The sequence below is a fragment of the Calliphora vicina genome, chromosome 2 (assembly GCF_958450345.1).
Source record: "Calliphora vicina chromosome 2, idCalVici1.1, whole genome shotgun sequence".
NCBI classification, from domain to species: Eukaryota; Metazoa; Arthropoda; class Insecta; order Diptera; family Calliphoridae; genus Calliphora; species Calliphora vicina.
This window is the reverse complement of record NC_088781.1, coordinates 111,531,826-111,549,780: the sequence shown is the minus strand read 5'-3', so window position 1 is coordinate 111,549,780 and position 17,955 is coordinate 111,531,826. Positions and strand designations below refer to the sequence as shown.

General features: G+C 31.4%; 1 protein-coding gene across 3 annotated transcripts in view; it reads left to right on the top strand.

Annotated features, from left to right (window-relative positions):
• elB (elbow B) overlaps nucleotides 1-17,729 on the top strand; it is a 121,207-nt gene extending 103,478 nt beyond the window's left edge. For all 3 annotated transcript variants that reach the window (XM_065499452.1, XM_065499450.1, XM_065499451.1), the window contains one exon: nucleotides 15,740-17,729. In XM_065499452.1, the coding sequence (XP_065355524.1) occupies nucleotides 15,740-17,308 (1,569 nt within the window). In that variant the 3' untranslated portion in view covers nucleotides 17,309-17,729. The remainder of the gene's footprint in view (nucleotides 1-15,739) is intronic.
• The last annotated feature ends 226 nt before the right edge of the window (nucleotides 17,730-17,955 follow it).

Here is a 17,955-nt window from a genome sequence, read left to right as displayed (position 1 = left end):
ATATTTGCCATTTAGTTGTTGTTTTATTTTGCAAATAAACTTTTATTTACCTTCATTCTTAATGTTGTAAGATACTCATGTTTTTTTGGTTTCGTTTTCTTTTTAAAGTAAATATTAGTAGAACAAATTAAATTGTTGTTTAAAATAAGGAGGAAATTAACAAACAACCAAGCAGTAAGAAATTATAACAAGTTAGCATCGACTTTAACAAGCCCTACCATTTCAGACCATTTAAATGGACAACGTATTAGTAATTAATGCATTTCAAACTTAAAATTTAATAAAAAAAATATTTAAAATCTTAAAACTATAATTGAATATCATTTGGGTAGGGTACCACCAACCTCCATTTAACACATGTATGTCCATTAATTTAACAAAGAAATACTACATAAATTTAAAAAAAATAAAATGTAAACAATCATAAAATACTTGTTAAGGTGTAAAAAATGTGCAAAATTTACACCCATAAAATACTTTGTGTAAACAATACGTGTAACACAAAAAGGCAAACATTATTCATTAAATCAAATAAACATAAAAGACACAGACAGATACACAGAGAGACTAGCAGACAGACAGACAGATAGATGGATGAAAGGACGGACATTTAGACGTGCATACTGTAAAAACATTCAAAAGTTACACAAAAAAAAACTTTGTTTACATTTTCCATAATGTTTGCAGACAAAAAAGCATGCATGTTTAACTATTTAGTCAAATGTGTATAATTAAGTTAAACACAAAAAAAAATAACAAACAAACAAAAGTTGCAGGCAATTTCTGAACACTGCACCATGAACATTTATTTTATTTTTTTGTAGCAAAGTCTCATATTAAGAAGTGTTAAATTTCTGTATTTGTTTTTTATGTGAGTGTTAAGTTTAAACTTGGTTTAAAGAAGTAAAAAAGTATACTCGGTCAAGCAAGACCAAAAAATTTTAGGTATAAGGCAACTTTATGTTCAGATGAAGATGAAATTATTACAGAAACAAAACAAGTAAGAAACTAATGGGTCAAGCCCGCCTTATAATAGCTAATTATGGACCGATTCAAAGAAACCAAGTAAGAAAGTATGGTCGGTCAAGCCCGACCATATAATACCCTACACCAAGTAAATGAGTAAAAATATTTTTCTTTTAAAATATCAATAATTTATATTCGTGAGTGATTTTCGGAAGTGGGCCTTATATGGGAGCTATGACTATGACCATAAAATTAGGTCGTGTGATTTATGTCTATATGAAAGTTATTTATGTTGAATTTTGTGTATATACCAACATTTTTAAGTGATTTAAGCACGTTAAAGTGATTTTCGGAAGCGGGTCTATATGGGAGCTATGACTAATTATGGACCGATCGTAACAAAATTTGGTGACATGAATTTCGTGTATATAAAACTTATTTGGAGCGAAATTTGTGTAGATACATATATAAACTAAACATTTATGACCGATAAAGTCCAATTTCGAGAGGACATTTGTATGGGAGCTAGGTGAAATAATGGACCGATTTTAACCGGTTTCAATAGGCTTGGTCCTTGAACCGAAAAAATAATATGTACCAAATTTCATCGAAATATCTTCAAAATTGCGACCTGTACTCTGCGCACAAGGTTTACATGGACAGCCAGCCAACCAGACGGACATCGTTTAATCGACTCAGATTCTAAGTTGATCGGTATACTTTAAGGTGGGTGTTAGACCAATATTTTTGGGCGTTACACACATCTGCACAAACGCATAATACCCTCCCACTATGGTGGTGCAGGGTATAAAAATTAGTAGCATAATTCTAGACCCAGTGAAAAAATATAGTTTTACATGTTTACCATAACCATTTCAGCATTTTTAAAAAATTTTGTAACAATATTGTGGTCACTATAATTATGTTTATGATTGAGTTAACCATAATATGATTAAGTTAACATTGTTCTATTTAGCAATCGATATTTGGTCAATTCACAAGGTCTCTTATCAGTCATATTGTCATAATGTCCTAATATATCACAACTCGGTAGCTCGGCTTAACTGATCTTAGGCATTCGGCGCAGGTCTCTTCTGGTTGGTTACTATAAGACAATAAACATAGCATACAGAGTAGTATTATTTTAGGAAATTTTTTGCTTGAAAAGCAATAAAAACCATTGTCAAATATTAGGACATTATGACATGATAAGAGACCTTGTGAATTAACCAATTGTGTCATCGAATTTTCGATAGCTTTTGGCATCAGGAAAAAAAGTTCCACTACGACATATCAAAAAAATCATTTTCGGAATCAAATTTAAATTATTAGACTTTTTCTCAACTTTTATTTTTAAGGTTTTATTAGTCGATAATAAAGAAAAATTCGCCGTTTTAAAATTGTTTAAATATATCCTAATCATCAACTTTAATGTGAGAATTTCTTTAGAAATTAGCTATTTGATAAGGGAGAAAATACATCAAATTCGGTTTGGAGCCTTGAAAATAACAAAAAGAGTAAACAAATTTTTTCGACAAAAACTCGTCTAAGAACCCAAAAAAGAAATTTTTTTCGAAAGAATATATTTAAAAAAAATTCGACAAAAACTTGTTCAAGGAAAAACATTTTTTGTAAAAAACTGCTCGTTTCGTTTTTAGCATACAATTTTACCTTGGAATGATAATATCTAAAAAAAAACTCAAAAGTTGAGAAAAGTAAAAAAAAATAAATTTGGTTACCTCGAAAATGATTTCTTTGATATCTCGTAGTGGAACTTTTTTCCATCATGCCAAAAGCTATCGTAAAATTGATGGCTTAATATTGACAAATTATTGCCCTTACAAATCGGCCCACCATAATGTGCAACTATATTTTTTCTCTGCGTGTCTGCTTATAATACTTATTTGAGTTAAATTTTATATCTATATTAATACTTGTAAAATGTTCGTGCATGTTAAAGTGTCTTGCTTTAATTAGCTATGACTAATTATATACCGATCATCATTAATCGAACGATCATTATTTGAATGTATACCACAACGAATACCCATTTTCATTAATTTAGACAAACAAAAGGTAGCAAAAAAAATGAGTGCCTCCATTAGAGCGACACTACCTGATTTCTTTCATTTCTTTCATATTTATTTATTTGTTAGTTATTTCGTGACTTATACGACCCTAAACCTCTTGAAATTTTTACTGTATATTTCTCTTTATCTGGAAGTAACAATAGGCTACTTTTTATTTTGAAATTTCAAGTGGGCGTGGCACTTCTCATACAAAGTAAATAGTTATTATTGTGCGCATCTTGACTGAAAATGGGTGGAATTGGGTAAATAGGCGTGGCACCATATAAATTAAATAGTTATTTTCGAATATCTCCAAATCTATAATTCTATCAGCATTAAAACTTTATACGAACCAATTTCTTATCAGTGCATGACGTCTAACCAACAATTGGAGAGGTCGGAACAGGGGGTGAGTCACCTACCATATAAAGAAAATAGTTATTTCTAAATATTTTGAAAACTTTAATTGCAAGATTCTTCAAACTTTGTCCGAATAGCTCTCTTATAATTATTTTTTTATATAAAATCCTTTCACATTTTTTTTTTATTTTAAATAATCATTTCGCTGTAAGCTTTTATTGTAAGTAGCTAGTATTGAGTACTGATTTATGTTAGCATATTATCTGGGATTCTTGACAACACATTAACATATGTATGTAAAAGTAAAATTCCCCATAAGATCCTTTAAACTCCATATTATTACATGTTTACTACCATTTTGATCAAACGCCCCTCTGTGTGACGTAAAATTACACTCTGCTACAAAATGACACTTTTTGTCAGAACTTGAAAAGCCACCTAGTAGAGGTTGTAGGCCTAGGTGAGGACATACTAAAACCGTTTGCAACGATTTTGAAACACCCTCCAAATTTTAAGTTATTTTGAAAAAACTGTTTTAGGGTAGGTCGTAGTACTTTAATACCTCTAACTTACACATTTTTAGACCGATTTAAAAATTTTAAACAATTATAGTTAGGTAAAGAATTAAGTTTTCATAAAATGTATGTATAGGATCTATATTCCTAGAAATTGTTTAAGTTTTTATAAATAGTTTGGCTTTCTTTTTTATTTTTTCCCTAATTTTTCAAATTCAACAATAGTTATTTTAAATTTTGTCTATGAAACCCTATTTTTTTGCACAGTAATTTATAGACAAGTTTATGTAGACAAAAACGAGATATTAGTTGTTAAAATCGATTTATACTTGCAAAAGTTCCACAAAATTTACCTTGTAAATTAAAAATTGTACAAAAATTTGGTTTTTATAGTTTTATGTTTTTTTTTTATTCATATGGGCTGGGAGCGAAAATATCAAAAAAGGTTTTAATGAAAAGTTGAATAACTTTTACAATTTTTATCCGATTTGAATTATTAAAACGATGGTTTTTTAAGAACTAAATTTCCTTAATATATTGGTATAAATTTGTATAAGCTTCCATATCAAAATAAGCAATGAAAAGCGATTAAAATTAAAAAAGTTGATAAATATTGTTTTTCTTTTAGATATTCTTAACAAAAACAACACTTATAACTAACAAATGTATAAAAAATGCATGTAATTTTAAAGCGCAATCAGTTTTCTTTTTAAGCCCGTTAAAAAATTTAAAGTCGGACAGAGACTGACTGAGTTACAGATCGATAAGTTCACGGACATAACTGAAAACGGTTTTATCAGAATAACTTCTGAATTTGAGGGTGTTTTGGAAATTTTTTGACACAATTTCTAATGTACTCAGCAAGCCCTATAACCTACGCTAGGTCGTTTTTCAAATTCTTTTCCACCGTAGCACCATGTTATCAGCCAGTTATTTCCAGTTTAACATGAGAATATTACTTAAATTTATAACAATTTATCACATTTTCTTTGACATAAAAAACACTTTATTTTATCCAAATCGAATAAAAAATATATAGTGATGATAAGCCTCTTCTAAATAAATCTATATTTCTCTTGCCAATTTATTAAACTATCACACCATTTAATTTATAGCAAAACCCATTGTGTATCATAAAAACTTCAATATTTTATAAATTATTATACACCCTGCAACCATTCAACATACACACTCATATGTATGTACAATAAATGATGAAAATAAAAAACAAAAGGGTTTCGAACTTTCAATATTATTTATACTAAATAAGAGATATACGAAAGCAGTCTAAAAAGTCCTTGTTTGCGTCTTAACAACATAACAGAGCTCGCAGTAGCTCTAAAATTCATTATTCCATTATTAACTGATGTCACACAAATCTCAAATTTACACTTTTAAGACCTTCCTCATATGTGTGAAAATATATTAAGAATAATGGCAGTTGAGCCAATAAAAAATTAAAAAAATTTTAACATTTACACAAAAATAATTGCATTGAAATATGAACAAACTAAAAAAAAATAACAGCAACAAAATAAAATATATTGCGGGGGCATAAAATATTGCACATGACTACAAAACGCTAATACTTTTTAACAATTTTAACTAAGGACTAGAAAACAATCAAGGGGGTGGTTATAATTCAAATAAATAACATCTACAACAAATAAAAAAGTAAATAAATTGTAAAATAATAAAAAACAACAACTAAATATAGAGAAACAAATAATCTGTATTTTTTCCTGCCATTTGTGAATTATGATGGTTTTTCTTTTTTCAGCCATATATATTGTTAAATGTATTTATTTTGTTTCTAAAAAAAAAGTATACGACATTCTACCACTGGTATTATTGTATTTACAACATGCGGCAAAATGTCTTTTATTACACCAGCTGTTTAGTTTTGTTTTTTACGACACAATAACAACAACAAGCCAAATAATAACAAATAAAACTAAATTTATATACAAATGTTTTAGAACTTAAAATTATTATTTGCTTATTTTATACAACAACATTTAAATGTTGTAATAAAATTGAAATTTATGATTATAATGACGCACAATACATAACTTATATTTGTTTTATATTGACATTAAAAATGTATAACAGTGGTCAGCGTTTATGGAAGCTATAATATTGTTTAAGAGTGATTTATATGTGTTTGCTAAATGAAGATAATTAAAAGATTACACAGTGCTACACCATGTTTTAAATTTTGAAAACTTTTTGAAAACCGCTGGAAAAATGGATACGTTACCGTCCTTAAAGAAAATTCACTACACGCTCTATGTTGATCGTGAGGCATTAATAACTCACAAATGAAATAAATAAATAGATTCGAAAAAAAAATTGACTAATTCCCAATATTACAAAAAATAAATAGCTCCCAAAGGCTAAAATAATTTGTCTCAAAAAATGTGAAATAACTCCCAACAGAATAAAAAACAATAAGCCTTTTATCCTCTGAGGTGCATAAAAAGCGGCTTCGCTCAATAAAGATTCCTTGCATTGACGGCCTAAGGCAGGGTATGAAGAACAAACTTTCCTATTTAAAATAAATATATATGTATATTGGGGTATAACTTAGAAATGCGGATTTTTTTAAATGTTTAGCTTTTATTTTGAAACATTTGTACTATATAAATTTACTAAAAATGTTGGCCACCTTTAAGGCAACATATGGATTTCGCTTTAAAAGAATTGCTCAGCTTTTGATTCCATGAATGATTCAAATCAATTTCGTATACTCTTTTCTGAAATGAAGCATATCTGGACAAAACGTGAGACAAAACGTCGCAATCATTTCCTTCTACATATTTTTTAACAGATATTGCAAAATGTGGCCGAGTTTTGTCATGATGAAAATTTTGGGAGTTTTTCGGTCAATGCTCGCTTCAAATGAATCAGTTGCATTCTATACAGGTTCCTTGTAATGACTTGTCCAGATTTCAATAGCACATAATAGATAGCACCCTTTTAATGCCATCAAATATAGATCATCACCTTTGCGCCATGGATATTTGGCTTTAGTTGCTTGGCCGGGCTTCAAATACAATTATTTTCTTTTATAGCGTTCAAGCATCATTTCGGACATGCAAAATAATCTTTAAAGGTCTCTCGATTAAATTCGTATGGTACCCAGCTTTGGATGAATCCCTTTTTGAAATTGTTGCTTGAGTGACTCCCAATGATTTTAAAAGATCTTGTTGAGTTTGACAACAATCTTCATGGAGCCTTCAATTCTTGGTCTTCAAACTTTTTTGGCTGGCTTGGGCGATCTTTGTTTTCCGTGTCAAAATCACCACTTCTGAACCGAGCTTCCGCACGTTGAAACTAATGAAACACATTCAACATAAGCTTTAGTGAGCAATCGGTGTGCTTCAACTGTACTTTTTTCAAATTAAAGAAATAAAGCATAACTTCCCGCATATGAAGCTTTGTTGGCCCTAAATTTAAGCAAAAGAAAACATTGTTGTTTACACTAATTTTTAATTACTAACCCCCAGTAACACGATGTCTGGTTATGAATTAACTAATTGTTAAACTAACAGTTTTCATACAAAAATATTTTTAACCGACAGTATAACTATTAGTTAGGCCATAACCAGGCTTCGTGTTAATGGGGGTAAGAGATAATAAATGAGTTTTCAAAATTACATATTGTTACGTTTTAACCTATTCAAAACATTGGTTTATTTCCTTTAAATAAACCGGATACTTTTGATTGCAAATAAAAGTCGTTTAGTACTTTAAAAATTATAACAACTCTTTATTTATTTAAAATGTACAACAACAGAATAAATAGTCACTCAGTGTTTTTTATACACGTTTATAAATTCGCAGAAATACAGACACACTTTATAATTTACACGAATTCGCTTGAAAAACACGGCACTCAGTTGATGTTTATTCGAAAAGCGTCTCTGATAAACTCACTAACGACCTATGCCACTATTTATAACACTGCCATCTGCACTCTAGATTGCTCTTTAACTGTCAAAGTTCGAATATTCTAGATCATACGCCATCTGTGGTGTACTTTCTACAATGTTCTTTAACTGAATATTCGAATATACGGTCGCAGCAAACAGCGTTGCCAACTGACGATCAATGGTCAACTGAAAGCTTTTATTCAATGTTAATAATGCCCACAGATTTGTTAAAGTTTGGGCACTGCTATTTGAAAGCATTATGCAACTTTAAATCAGCCGATAAACGCGTTATATTTGAATTCATGTACAATTTCGTAACAATATGTATAAGTTATTAAAAAACATCGTTCAAAAGATACACCGTCTATTATGATTTCCGCATATTTAAATTATACACCCAATAACTCTATACATATAGAAGATAAATAGTACATACAAGCATGTTTTTATAGTTCTAATTAAGGGCTTTGAACTATGAAATCCGTTGTTAAAACTCAAGTATTCTTCAAATGTGAAATTTTATATCAAATTTATTACTAAAGTATTCTCATTCAGCCGTACTGTGCTCTGCATATACCGGTTTGCGTCCAATTCGGGACTTAATGCGGTTTTTGAGAAAGTAAGGGATAAACCAAAAATTATCTGAGTCTAAGCCCAGTAACAGACCATTAAAACATTTTACGTTTTTTGATTTGACAAACAATTTTTTACCAAAATATAAGTCAAGGAACAGAAATCTTTTTTAAAGCTTATTTCTCTATATGCAATTACTAGCTGTACAATATTGCTTTAAAATAGTTTAACGATGCACAGTAGGGCAGAACAAACATTTTTTGGAAATAAATCTGGCATTTCTATACGACTGGTCTGGGGTACTTTCGACATGTAAAATTTTAAACACGTTCCATTTGTTGTTTCCTATCCGATATCAAAGATTTATATATTTTTTGAAAGCGCTCGTCTAGGTCTTGAAAACCATTTATCTCATATAATTTCCAAGTTATAAGCATTTTAAAATTGAAATTTTAAAATTTTTTTATTCCTTGGTTCTCTTTTTTAAAAATATGGGCGTTCTTTTGACCGAATGGTATCTTTAGGCAGAATATTTTGATATAAAAAACATGTCCTATTTTTCTAAAAAGAGAAACGGAAAGCATCCTTGGAAACCTTGATTTTTTCCATATTTATCCACAAAGTATTGTCCCAGACCAGTAAAAAATACGATTTTTGCTCCAAAATTTCATTGAGTTTTGTTAATAAATAAAGATTTTATTACATATTTATTGAGTTTATAAAACTAAAATTTGTATCAAAACATTCCGAACTATTTTGTTTTGTTTAGATAAGTTAAGATTTCAAGTCAACATCTCTTCTTAAAAAATATTGCACTTTTTCATATTTTAGTATAACTAACAAAAAAAAAATCGAGTCCATTCGGTCCAAAAGTACCGAAGCGGTCCTGGACTACACCCGTGTCAATTTTTATCCTAATCAGACCAGCCGTTTAGAAATGCCACATTTATTTCCGAAAAAGTTTTGATTCTGCCCCACTGTGCATTGATTGAGTAGCTTCTGTTCTTATCTCCTGTAATTATATTTGGAAATTGTCCACTTTTATTTACAACTAAGAAATCATGCGCTTATGCTGATACTCCGACCACAACTCTCTATGATCAGTATTCAGTTTGTTCATTAATATTAAAGGATGTTTTTATTTGTGTCTAGTAGGACCTATAAGGTTTTAATTAAAAAATGTCGGTCTGTATACCAAAACTTCTTTGTTTATATTAAAGTTTTAATCAATTTAGCATGTTGTCGTTTCTGTGATCAAGTGATCGTGGGGTTGTGCCACTATTGGGTGATCGCTACTAGATCATTTGGAAATTTTTCAGATGTAAAATTTACATAGGAAGACATACATATTTATAGGGAAATCTAATATATTAGCTTTGGATGAAGACATGTTTGTGAAGAGTTTTTTATGATTTTACAGATCCAGACTAGATTTCCTGTATCATATACAATACATATATGACTAAATTGGCAAAATTATATATTACTCATACAATTTTACCTACATTACTCCCATATAACTAAAACACAAACACTTTTCTGCACTGTTTTATTATTTTACGACTTCTATGCCATTCCAAATAATTGAAATTTTTTACGATTAAATTGTACATTGAGTTTGTTGTTTATTGTATTGATATTGGTGTTTTGTAATTAAATTTATGATTGAATTTCAGTGATATTCATTTTCTGTGTATTTTAGGCTTTATAAATGTTATGAGTAAGTTTTTATTATAGGGCTGTTATTATTAATAATATTGTTTTAAGTATTTCATTATTTTTGTTGAAAAATAAAAACTGTATTTAATTTATTTGTTTATTAGGCTGGCCATTAAATACTCTTATCTTTAGAGGGTTAGTGTTTCATTTTTTATGGGGGGTCATAAATTTTAATAGAACTAAATGACATTTCATGTTAATAAATAAAATAATGAGTATATTTATTTACTAATAATTGTTAAGGCATTGGCGAAATGTCGGCAAGTTTTCAAAGGCACAAAAAAGAGGATTTATGAAAAGTGGGACAGAAATAGAAATTGATAGGGGTGGTCTATTAGAAGTGTATTTAAAGATAATTTAAAATAATGCCAGTAACACTACTACTTTTAAAAGGTTTTTAGTTAATAAGATTTAACTACTGAGAAACATTGCCTCATCATCGAATAAGAAAATCTCAACAATAATCCCTCATGAAGGATGTTGAAGCCAAAAATTTCTAATAAATAATTCAGCCCGAATTCAGCTTCAAATTTTAAACCACTTTCAAAATGACCCTCCTTTTTATTTCTATTTTATATAGTTCCCTTTAACTGACTAAACGTGACTTTATATCAACAAATACTCTTATTCACACCCTTAAAAATAAACAGCAAACAAACTGAACAACAAAATCTAAATCATAAAAAATTCTTTTACAACATCAACCATAAAAACACTCGTCATATTTTTTTTAGAAAAATAAACAAACAACACAACAACAGCTGAAATATAATATTTAGTGTCAATTTAATGGGTTTGTGTTTTTGTTAAGCAGTCATAACTCTGACGGTTTAGAAGTTATAAACATAAAGTTTACGATTTCATGCGTAAATCCATAGAAAAACAGTCATTTTCAATGTTTGATTATCAAGCTCATTTAGGTCTGTCTTTATTTATGGTTAAGTTTATATGCTAAAGCGAGTATATAAAGAGTGAGTCTGGTGTGGCGATAAGAAATTTATGTCTTTTTTTCGCTAATGTCATTCGTACTTTATGATTTTTATCGCCAAATTACTTTTGTTTATGAGTGTTGTGTTCTTTAGAAAACATTTAGATATATAGAATTTCCATGCTGCAGGATATATTTAGATTTCCATTAGATAGACTAAGAATGTTAGTGGTCAAAATTATAATATTAACGATGGTTGTTTAACCATGCTGTACAAAATTTCCCAGAGGTTTATTATTATACAGATTATTTATTAAGGAAGTACTACGAACTAAGGTTTTTTGGTATATTTTAAAGGAAAAAGCTTTAAAAATGTTTAACAAAGGAATTTTAAAAGGACTTGACATGTTGATCCCCTGGATGTTTGATTTGTAAGCAACAATGATAGAAAACAACAGACGATAGCAGCTTAATTATGTATTTGTTGACTATCCCAATCGGAATGTGTTGGATATCCAAAACCTTAGATCTACGCTAGCGATATGCAAATGATGTACCACGATCAAACTGATTTTTAAATGCTCAAAATACAGATATTATTCCAGAACTAATTACTGAACCAAACGAATTTTCGACCAACTGTTAAGTAAAGCAAATAAATAAGAGGGGCATTAAATGGAATACCAAATCGATTGAAGGATATTTCAAGTTCATATTATTCTGGCAAACCAGTGCAATTCGTTCTATTTTCTACTGTATTTTGTATTTTTCAAAATTATTTGCAATTCGTATTGCTGTCTTGATACATAAAATGACAAATCGTACAACAATTTCTAAGCGGGATCTCTTTTAAAGTTAGTAAAACCAAATGTTATCATGCAAGCAAGCTAAATATTAGATAGCCATAGAGAGAATATTCTAGAGGGACCGAATTTTTAGATTTCTGAAACAGATTTTAAACTGTTTTACCATATATAGCGAAGTATTAGTTTAAATTCAGAATTTTTCGAAAAAAGTTTAATCATAGCTCAGTTCATAGTTCCGTTCATAGTTCCTTTTATAGTTCAGTTCATAGTTCAGATCATAGTTCAGTTGATAGTCCAGTTCATAGTTCAGTTCATTATTCAGCTCATAGCTCAGTTCATAGTTCAGTTCACAGCTCAGTTCATAGTTCAGTTCAGTTCATAGTTCAGTTCATAGTTCAGTTCATACTTCAGTTCATACTTCAGTTCATAGTTCAGTTCATAGTTCAGTTCACAGTTCAGTTGATATTTCAGTTCATAGTTCAGATCAATGTTCAGTTCATAGTTCAGTTCACAGCTCACTTCATAGTTCAGTTCATAGTTCAGTTCATAGTTCCTTTTATAGTTCAGTTCATAGTTCCTTTTATAGTTCAGTTCATAGTTCAGTTCATAGTGCAGTTCATAGTTCAGTTCATAGTTCCTTTTATAGTTCAGTTCATAGTTCAGTTCATAGTTCAGTTCATAGTCCAGTTCATAGTTCAGTTCATAGTTCAGTTCATAGTTCAGTTCATAGTTCAGTTCATAGTTCCTTTTATAGTTCAATTCATAGTTCAGTTCATAGTTCAGTTCATAGTTCCTTTTATAGTTCAGTTCATAGTTCAGTTCATAGTTCAGTTCATAGTTCAGATCATAGTTCAGTTCATAGTCCAGTTCATAGTTCAGTTCATAGTTCTGTTCATAGTTCAGTTCATAGTTCAGATCATAGTTCAGTTCATAGTCCAGTTCATAGTTCAGTTCATAGTTCTGTTCATAGTTCAGTTCATAGTCCAGTTCATAGTTCAGTTCATAGTTCAGTTCATACTTCTGTTCATAGTTCAGTTCATAGTTCAGTTCATATTTCTGTTCATAGTTCCTTTTATAGTTCAGTTCATAGATCAGTTCAGTTCATAGTCCAGTTCGTAGTTCAGTTCATAATTCAGTTCATAGTTCAGTTCATTGTTCAGTTCATAGTTCAGTTCATAGTTCAGTTCATAGTTCAGTTCATAGTTCAGTTCATAGTTCCGTTCATAGTTCCTTTTATAGTTCAGTTCATAGTTCAGTTCATAGTTCAGATCATATTTCAGTTTGTAGTTCAGTTCATAGTTCCTTTCATAGTTCAGTTCATAGTTCAGTTCGTAGTTCAGTTCACAGTTCAGTTCATATTTCAGTTCATAGTTCAGTTCATAGTTCAGATCATAGTTCAGTTTATAGTTCAGTTCATAGTTTCTTTCATAGTTCAGTTCATAGTTCAGTTCGTAGTTCAGTTCACAGTTCAGTTCATATTTCAGTTCATAGTTCAGTTCATTTTATAGCTCTGTTCATAGTTCAATTCGTAGTTCAGTTCATAGTTCAGTTTATAGTTCAGTTCATACTTCAGTTCATAGTTCAGATCATAGCTCATAGTTGCGAAATATTAGTTTAAATTCAGAATTTTTCCAAAAAAATTTTAGAAAAATTTGTGTTTATAAAATCACATTAAGCACTTGCATTTTAAATTTTGTAGTGTACTTTATGTTCGTTGCTAATTTAGTATATTTAGTTGGCATATTTAAGACATAAATTTTCCATTTTCTTGAGAGTCTTCCCAGATGGGAGGAGAGGAGATAAGTTTAATATTTTTATTATAGTTGTTTTCGGGTTAAAAGATAAGATTCTTAGAGTGCCACTAAAATAATATTTCAGCTTAAGTGCAGCATATTTGTACACAAATAGCTATTATTTTCCATAAATATGCTGCTGCTGCCTCCGCCGCTGCTGTTTGTACTATAAAGCGGGAAGTATTGTTTGTATCAGCAGCTCTCCAGCGTCATCATGACTCGTAACTCATTTACTGCATATAATTTTATTTAATGTTCTGGTGTTGCGAATTTTTATTACCATTAAGTACCCAGACACTTTGTTATTGTTGGATTATTTTTGGTTTTATATATTTTTTTTTTGCTTTCCTCTCGAGTAGCACCACCAGAGATAAAGTGGAGATAATGGGGGAGCATTGTTGAATAGCGTGTGGAGTGTAACTGGGGTACTAACATTTATACTTACATACAACAATGGTTTCAGTTTTTATGTTTTTATTTGTTTGTTAATTTATGACGCAATTATTTTATACTTTTTTTTTGTGTTGTACAAACATACTTCTTCTTCTGCGAATATAGATTGTATGTATTTATGGATAAGTCACAAAATTTATGACTTAATGTATTTTCATGGCTTTTGTAGCAAATAGCTTACAGAGAGCGAGAGAGGAAGATACATAGTCATATAAGTATACAAAATAAATTTGTTATATCAGCAATTTATATCTTAATGTTGAGTTTTTATGTATTTAAGTGTTTGTTTATCTAAAAGATACTAAAAATTGTGGTATTAAGATGTGTGCCCATGTAAATCTTCTTTTTTGGAGTCGACTATAAATGTTACGTTTAAAGTTAAATAAACCACAAATGAACTAATAATAAAAATATTGTTCCAAGTAACACGATTTTGCTTAATTTAACAACTTATCTAAATGTCGTATTCACGAATATTGATGAATGCAAAGCGGTTCAACCCATGGGGAACGTCATAATTTATGTCAAGTAACATTTTCGATGTCCATCTAAATACTGGCTGTATGTAAATATTATTTGCACTGAAGTAAAACCATCTTTCAATTTAAGTGTCTTTAAAAAACCATCTCTATCTTTCTATTACGATAATTAAACCGCCAGATATTGAGAACGTTGGACCCTGGGGGAATATAGTTTATCTTCGTTATTCGGTCAAAATATCTCATCTACGAAGGCTGTGTTAATATCATTCATGAACGAATTCTCGAAAACTGTGGAACTTTAGAGTATTTTGGAAATTTCAGTTACGTTTCATTTCTTAGAGCAAGACTCATGGTCGACCACAGTTCAGTTCATAGTTCAGTTCAGATTTCAGTTCATAGTTCTGTTCATAATTCAGTTCAAGGTTCAGTTCATAGCTCATTTCGTAGTTCAGTTCAAAGCTTTTTATTAGTGAAGTATTGATCGAAACAAATAGTAGTCGGATGGGGCATAGTCTGGACTATAAATCGGGTGAAGCAAAACTTCACGTCATTAAATACTTTTTAACAGGTATTGCAACATGTGGCCGAGAGTTGTGGAATATTACGGTTTCATGTCTGGGCGCATATTCTGGGAGTTTTTCATCAAATTCATTAGTTGCCTTCGGTACAGGTTTCCTGTGATGGTCTGGACAGATCAAGTAGCTCATAATATATATAGCACGCTTTTGGTCCCACCAAATACAGTGCATTACTATAGCGCCATGGATATTTGGCTTTGGTGTCGATTCGGATGGTTGGCCGGGCTTCACGTACGATCTCTTACGTTTCTCTTGAGTAGCTCCCAATGATTTTGCAACCTCTTGTTGAGTTTTGCCAATAATCATCATGGAGTAATGTCTCCAATTCTTGGTCTTCAAACTTTTTTGGCTGGCCTACGCAATCTTGTCTTTTGTGTCAAAATTACCACTTCTGAACCGCACAAACCATCTCTCGTACGTTGAAGGTCTGCTTCTCTGAAACAAAAATGTTCAATAAACTGCTAGCTAATCAAAAGTTTTATTTTAAACTTCAAACTATTTATTACTCCCTTTATGAAAATCGTTATACTAATTTCTATCACTTCTGCTCTTCTCTTTTTAGATGGATACCAAAAGCAGTCCGCTGGCCCTGCTGGCGCAAACCTGCAGTGCAATTGGTGCTGACACCACAAATCCCAAATTGCTGGCAGCAAACATAGAAAAGGCCACCAAAGCTCATAAATCATCATCTTCCTCATCGCTGGATAATCGTGACAAATCATCACCGCTCAGTAGTCATTCATCGGTTTCAACGGGTTCGGTAGAGCAGCAGCAACAACAACAGCAGCAGCAGCAGCAACCTCAACCTCAACAGCAGCCCATCAAATGTAGTTTTAAACCCTATGAAACCAATAATAATCACATACGGGAACGTTTAGATAACGATAATGAGCAGGCCACGAATCTATCGCAAACCCATAGTCAAATCAGAGTGAAAACACCAAAAACTAGTAGTAATAGTTTAGGGCAAAATGGTTTACAAAATCGTTGTGATTCCAATCAGTCGGCCAGCTCACAAAGAGGAGAATCACCAGCCATGAATGGTGGTTTAAGAAGAACTCCCTCGTTGACGGTAGCATCAAGTCAGCAAGAACTGCAAACGCAACAGCAACAGCAGCAGCAACAACTACAGCAACAGCAGCAACACTCTCAACAAAGAAATCAGCATAGTCCAGCTCAACAAAAAGCCAAAGAAACAGCAATTAATGGTGGCAATCCACTAGCCACAGCCACCACTTCTATATCAGCAACTAGTCCTACTCATTCCACCACTACAGCATCAACTAGACTGCAAGCTACATCAGAGGCAGCTTATGCTGCTGCTTCTAAAGAGGCTAGTTATGTGAAAGCTTTACAGGCAGCAGCTGCCGCAGGACAAGGTAACAGCAGTGCAGCGGCTTCCTACTATCCGGGTTATCCCGCCAGTATGTCCTATCCCATGGACTTAATGACTGCTAGTGCTTTAATGTCGCCACATCATCCCATGTTCAAGGCTGCTGCTCTCAATCCATACTTGAATTATGCCAGACTGAAAGGTCTAGATATGCCGCAAAATATATGTCGGGACCCCTACTGTACAGGCTGCCCTTCCAGTCCTCATTTTCTTAATAAGGCTGCTGGTCAACCCTGTCAGGCTGGCTGTCCCCAGTGTGAGAGAGAAGGCAAATCTAGTGGCAGTTCATCTAGTGCTGCAGCAGCAGCTGCTGCTGCCAATTCATATCATGCTCAATTGGCTGCTCTGGCCGCCGCTTCACAAATGCCTTATGTTTGTTCTTGGATTGGAGGTGATACACCCTATTGTGGCAAGCGTTTTGCCACCTCCGATGAACTGTTTCAACATTTACGTACACACACCGCTTCGCTACCCGAATCTGTATTGACCGCCGCCGCTCAAGGCGGCATACCGCCAAATCATCCACTCTTTCAACGTACATATCCCACACCACCTCTGAGCCCTCTGTCAGCCGCCCGCTATCATCCTTATGGCAAACCGTCCATGTTGCCTCCATCACTGGCCGGTGCACCGCCTGGTTCATTGGCCAGCCTGCAAATGCAACAACATCCTGCTTTAGCTCAATATTTCTCACCCTATTCACTGTACGGTCCCCGAATGGGTTCTTCCCATCCATAGTAGAACTGAAGTAATAAAATCTAAATTTTAATAAATTTTTCTTTGCAATTCAAAAAAATTCAGTCAAATATTTCGCATGTTTCTTAAATAGATTTTTTGTTTAAAATATATACAAAGATATATTTTATTTTATTTAAATTTTTTTTCTATTTTGTGAAACTAAAAGCTAGTGATGTTAGTTAAGCATTATTGTAAAATATTTGAATTATTTATTAAATAATTAATTACTAAACAAAATACACTTTATTGTCCAAATATTAAATAATGTAAAACTAAAGAAAAATATTGTACATTGTAAATGTAAATGTTTTTTTTCCAATAAATTATTTAAGTATATAAAAACTAATTGATCGTATGTATTTTAAACACAAAAAAAAAACACACAAACAAATAAATAAATAAAATATAAAGAGAAAAAAAATTCAATAAAAATAATTAAAATCAAATATGAAAGTTGTGTAATTCTTTGTTAGTTTTGCAGCGAAGGTAAAACTAGATGAAATTTGAAATAATCTGCAGATAGTCTATACAGAAAATAAAGGCACGAAAATGGTTTGCAAATCTCTTCTAAATATTTTTACAGAAATCAAAACTTGTTTGTGGATTTATTTATTACATATGCATTTTGCCATAGCTATATAAATAGA